The sequence below is a fragment of the Grammomys surdaster genome, unplaced genomic scaffold (assembly GCF_004785775.1).
Source record: "Grammomys surdaster isolate TR1022 unplaced genomic scaffold, NIH_TR_1.0 134628, whole genome shotgun sequence".
Classification (NCBI taxonomy): domain Eukaryota; kingdom Metazoa; phylum Chordata; class Mammalia; order Rodentia; family Muridae; genus Grammomys; species Grammomys surdaster.
The window spans coordinates 10174-15499 of NW_021622270.1; the positions used below are offsets into that span (position 1 = coordinate 10174).

The 5326-nt window shown below is 46.6% G+C and overlaps 1 protein-coding gene across 1 annotated transcript in view; it reads left to right on the forward strand.

Moving 5' to 3' along the window:
• The window catches only part of LOC114615710 (KN motif and ankyrin repeat domain-containing protein 1-like), a 4937-nt gene extending 3197 nt beyond the window's left edge, over nucleotides 1-1740 (forward strand). The window contains exons 2-3 of the mRNA XM_028761366.1: nucleotides 3-1507; nucleotides 1651-1740. Coding sequence (XP_028617199.1) covers nucleotides 3-1507; nucleotides 1651-1718 — 1573 coding nt within the window. The 3' untranslated portion in view covers nucleotides 1719-1740. The remainder of the gene's footprint in view (nucleotides 1-2; nucleotides 1508-1650) is intronic.
• Nucleotides 1741-5326: the final 3586 nt, after the last annotated feature.

The following is a 5326-nucleotide window of genomic DNA, read 5'->3' on the forward strand; positions in this document are numbered from 1 at the left end:
AGGTCTGTGGCTGTGGGTAGTGATGAGAACATGAATGATGTTGTTGTGTACCACAGAGGCTTCAGGTCCTGCAAGGATACAGCTGTGGGAACAGTCACCGAGACGAGGAATTTTGGCATCAGTGTGACAGAAGCCATGCTTGGGGTTATTACTGAAGCCGACAAAGAGATCGAGCTGCAACAGCAGACCATAGAGGCCTTAAAGGAGAAGATCTACCGCCTGGAAGTGCAGCTTAAAGAAACCACCCATGACCGGGAGATGACTAAGCTCAAACAAGAACTACAGGCTGCCGGATCCAGAAAAAAAGTTGACAAGGCCACAATGGCCCAGCCGCTTGTCTTCAGCAAGTTGGTGGAGGCACTGGTGCCAACCAGAGAACAAATGGTTGGCAGTCATGTGGACACAAGGGATTCATGCGTTGGGACCTCTGTGCAAACTAGTAGTGTAGGCACCTCCTGCCATCCTGACCGCAAGAACCAAGTGGTGGGGCCTGAGCTGCCTATGAATTGGTGGGTCGTGAAGGAGAGGGTAGCAGTGCATGACCGCTGTGTAGGGAGGTCTGTTGAGACTTGTGACCGGAGTGTGGGTGTGGAAGTCAGTGTCTGTGAAACAGGCAGCAACACAGAGGCTTCTGGGAGCGACCTGACACTCCTTAAGACAAACTTGAACCTCAAAGACGTGCGGTCCATTGGCTGTGGAGATTGTCCCGTTGATGTGATTGTCTGCCTTCCCAAGGAGTGCACCTCCCGAAGCACAAACACAGAGGCTGTAGGCCAGGAGGAAGCAGCTGTCATGGCGGTACCCCATACCACAGACCAGCACACCAGCACGAATCTGGAGCGGGTGGACCAGTGCACTAACACGGAGGCAGCCACCCTGGTGGAGTCTTGTACCAACACTCTCCTCAGCACTCTGGACAAGCAGACCAGCACCCAGACTGTGGAGATGCGAACGGTGGCCATTGGAGAAGGCCGTGTCAGAGACATCAACCCCTCCACTAAGACTCGGTCTGTTGGTGTCGGGACAGTGCTGTCTGGCAATTCTGAGTTTGACAAGCCATGTGCCGCAAAGACCAAAGAGTCAGGTGTGGGACAGATAAATGTTCACGACAACTATCTAGTCGGTCTCAAAATGAGGACCATAGCCTGCGGGCCTCCACAGTTGACTGTGGGACTGATGGGCAGCAGGAGGAGCGTGGGTGTTGGGAACGAGCCTGTCGCGGATCTCCTGGAGGATCCTCCTCAGCCTCAGGCTGCATCTGGAATGATGACTGGCTTGGATCACTACATCGAGCGCGTGCAGAAGCTGCTGGCAGAGCAGCAGACATTGCTGGCTGAGAACTACAGTGAGCTGGCCGAGGCCTTTGGGGAGCCTCATTCACAGATCGGCTCCCTCAACTCACAGCTCATAAGCACCCTGTCGTCCATCAATTCCGTCATGAAGTCTGCAAGCACTGAAGAGCTCAGGAACCCTGACTTCCCGAAAACCAGTCTGGGTAAAATTACAGGTAGGTGGTACCCCCAGGGACCTGAGAATGGGGGCATGGGGAGGCCTAAAAGGAATAGAGGTTTGTGTAGCTCAAGGCTCTGAAGACCAGGAAGTCCAAAGCATGGCACCAGCTTCCAGCAAGGTCTGTTTTTTCTCTGTCAGAGCAAAGAATGGTGAGATGGAGCAAGAATGTACCCATTCCCAGGATAGCAACATCAGTCTACTCATGAGGGAAGGTAGAGGATACGTTTTCCACCATGAACTGTTGCGAACACATTCAAACCTTAAGAGGAAAGGCGGGGACAATGTCTTTCTAGGAAGAAAGGCTTTTCTTTTTTTTTTTCTTTTTTTTTTTAAAGCTGCTGGAACCATTTTTTGGCGAGAGCTTTGGTATGATAATGAGGTGAATGCAAACTAAGACCAAGATACATAAGCAGCCTTGCTGATCTACCTAGCTCCTTTGGTCCCTTGCTTCAGGCTGACACCGGGAAGCAAGTCCATGAGACCTGGCTACCCTGGAGATGTCCTCTGAGGCATTATATGATGCTTCGTGTCCATCTTCTGGTTCTGTATTGGTTCATTTTCTATAGTACTGCTTTTAAAACGCCTGCATTGTTTATACACATAATTATCAGTATATGACCAATTAACACTTCTAGAGGGAAATGGTCTCGGTTAACACTTTATGAGAGGATTGGCACTTCATCGACTTATTAAGATGGCAAGTAACCTTTGAATTACCACTTCATTTCAGCACAAGCTCCAGGATAGTTTAGGGTGTTCAACCAGACAGAATGCCTCCCTGCTGGGGTCACCAGGCCACAAGTGATAAACAAGAGAGCTGTGTTAGGTCAGTAAGCAGCAAGTGCTGTGGAGAATTTGCTTCCAAGTTATAGGGACAGCAAGTGAAGTGCTGGAGCGGAAGGCATGCTTTTGAGAAAAGCAACCCATAAGCAAAAACTGACAACAGGGGTTTTTCTCCTTTGTTCATGTTGACAGGCACATTATCCTTTTGTTTTGTCATATTCATTGAGAATCCTGCTCATCTGTTTTTCTTTAAGTTGAAGCGATCCTTGAGCCATCACTCTGGAATATTTCGGGATGTAGCATCTCCCCCAAGAGGCTCAGTAAAATGACTGCTCTTGGAACCAGGTGCTCTAAGTCTCTGACAGTACACAGTGCCCTGCACAGTGGGCACAGTCCCAGGTTTCCATTCCCTGACGCTGTAGTTCTCATGACCCAGCATTACCTAGGGAGAAGGATGCCCATCAAGTTAATTTGAGGAGGGGGGTATAGATATTAGTAGGACACCCACAGGGGTCTCAGTGTGCCCCTGTATTCCAGAAAGGAACAGCCATGAGAGTAGAGTAACATAAGCCCTTTCTGTATCTTCCTGGGTTTATGTGTTTAAACCTGAATGATCATTGGCTTTTAGTATCTGTGCTATAGGACAGAGTTTATTGTGAAAGAAAAAAAATGCAACTGGTATTTATGTGGGTTTGCCTTTTAGAATTTAGATACTCAGATGTACAGAGAAGTCATTTTAGAATAAACAGGATTAAATTGATGTGCAGGCTTACATGTCTACCTCTTCATCCTTTAAAAAAAAAATCATGATGTCAGATGTTGATGTCACAGTAAACTTCAGTGCCTCAGACACAGATGGCAGAGGGGTGATAAGAACATACTCCTCCCAGCCTTCCTCCTCCCAAAACTGCTATTCCACATTCCTGTCAAGAACGCTCCGCTGTATCCCTGGAGTCATTTCTGTGCCCTCCTAAACATGGAGACTGGGAAGTTTTATTTGATACCACAGTGTGTTTTGGGGCTATGTCCAGTCACGCTGACATTCCATACATCAGTGTGTAGCTCTGACCCTCAATAAACCTAATTAATCAGCTAATACACACGAGATCTGTGGCAGCTGTGAATGAAAGGAAAAAATCCTCTCAGTAGCAGGTAGTCTGACCCGTCAGAGCACACAAGAACAACCTTAAAGGCCGTTTATATAACTCATGCCACATATGTATGTAACCAAGACTTAATAAAAAAGGAATTAGGTCAAGAATTCACTCCACATTGGATGTTGGCATATATGGGCTGGAAATTTAGGCAGCCTGGTAACAGGAAAGTAATAGCATTCTTAATATCTGTAAGCTGTGTCTGAGGAAGTGTCACAGGACACTGTGGCTTACCATACCTACTTTATAATCTGGAGAATTGCTCACACAGTGTAGAATACATATCATTGATAAAAGGCATTCATTCATACATGCTTATCCTTAAAACAAAACAAAAAAAGCAACACCATTAGGGTCTGACAGGTCTCAGAATGTCAGTAGTCACCAGGGAGTCTGAGTCAGATTCTGTCTGCAGTCGTCTTTGCCTCTTCGTGTGGTTGTGATGAAGAATCAGGGGTGTAAGAGGGAAGTATGGTGCAGTCTGCTGCCGCTGCTGTCGTCATTCTTTCAAAAGTGGGCTCGTTCAGAAAATTTGCCAAGCAAAGTTATGCGAGTAACCTTTGTGGGTGTTGTTGTTGCTTTAAGTTTTGTATATGTGATTGTTTTTTGCCTGAATGTATGCCATTCAGGAATGACTGGTTCCTGCAAAGGTCAGAAGAGGGCATCAGATAACCCTGGACTTAGAATTCTAAATGTTCATGTGCTGGGAATCGAACTAGGTCCTCAGGAGCAAAAAACGCTCTTTAGCGTCTTGCTAGATGCTGGTGGTGTAGTGGTGGCGGTGCATACCTTTAATTCAGGGACTCAGGAGGCAGAGGTAGGCAGACCTCTGTTTGAGTTTGAGTATGGCCTGGTCTACAAAGTGATTTCCAGGACAGCCAGGGCTACACAGAGAAACACCCTGTCTCAGGGGAGAGGAAAACTCAGAGCCATCTAATCAGCCAATACCCTTTTAATCTATCACCCTCCCTCCCCCCCTGCCCCATTTGTCTTTTGAGACAGGATTTCTCTGTGTAATCCTGACTGTCCTAGAACTTAGAGATCTGCCTGCCTCTACCTCCAGAGTGCTGGGATTAAAGGCGTGCACCACCACCCGGGTTAATCTCAAATGTTTATCTTCATAATTCTACCTTGTGAATTACTCATACACGAACACATACACCAATTATTATGCCTGTCCAACTAACATTTTTATCAAGATAAAGAAATATTATAGGTAAATGGGGGATATGATAAACTGTCAGAACATGGCCAATCAAAATTAGTATTAAAGCTCAATACAAAGTGTCTTATACCCTGTCTGTAAGTTCATTCTTTCTAGGGTTAAGGGTTCGAAGACAGAATCACTTGTCTGCCGGCAAATTATTGCTGCTTCCTCTTCCCTCCCCCACCCGAGACAGGGTTTTTCGGTGTAGCCCCAGCTGTCCTGGAATTAGCTCTGTAGATCAGGCCGGCCTAGAACTCACAGAGATCTGCCTGCCTCTGCCTCCCAAGTGCTTCCAATAAAGGTGTGTGCCACCACTGCCTGGCTGTAAACTGTTATTTTTAACCACGTCATCACACAGAATACTCTCGTTCTATTCAAGATTGCCTTGGGAGTGTGTGATTGTAAGTTAGCCCTTTAGAAAAACACGAAACATATGTTCTCCTGAAGTGAACATTACGTTCCCTGTGTGTGCTGGCTATGTACAAGACTGCGGGTACTGGCTTGTGTTTTAGAAACATGCTTTCTTTTTCTAACGAAATGCAACTCCTGAATCATGCCATTCCCCTGTGTATTTTTCTCACCTAAGTGGCCATAGGCATTCTCCTAGGATTTGAGGGACAGTGTGTTATGGCTTTTGAAGCAGCAGAAGTTGGTACTGACTAGAAGTATT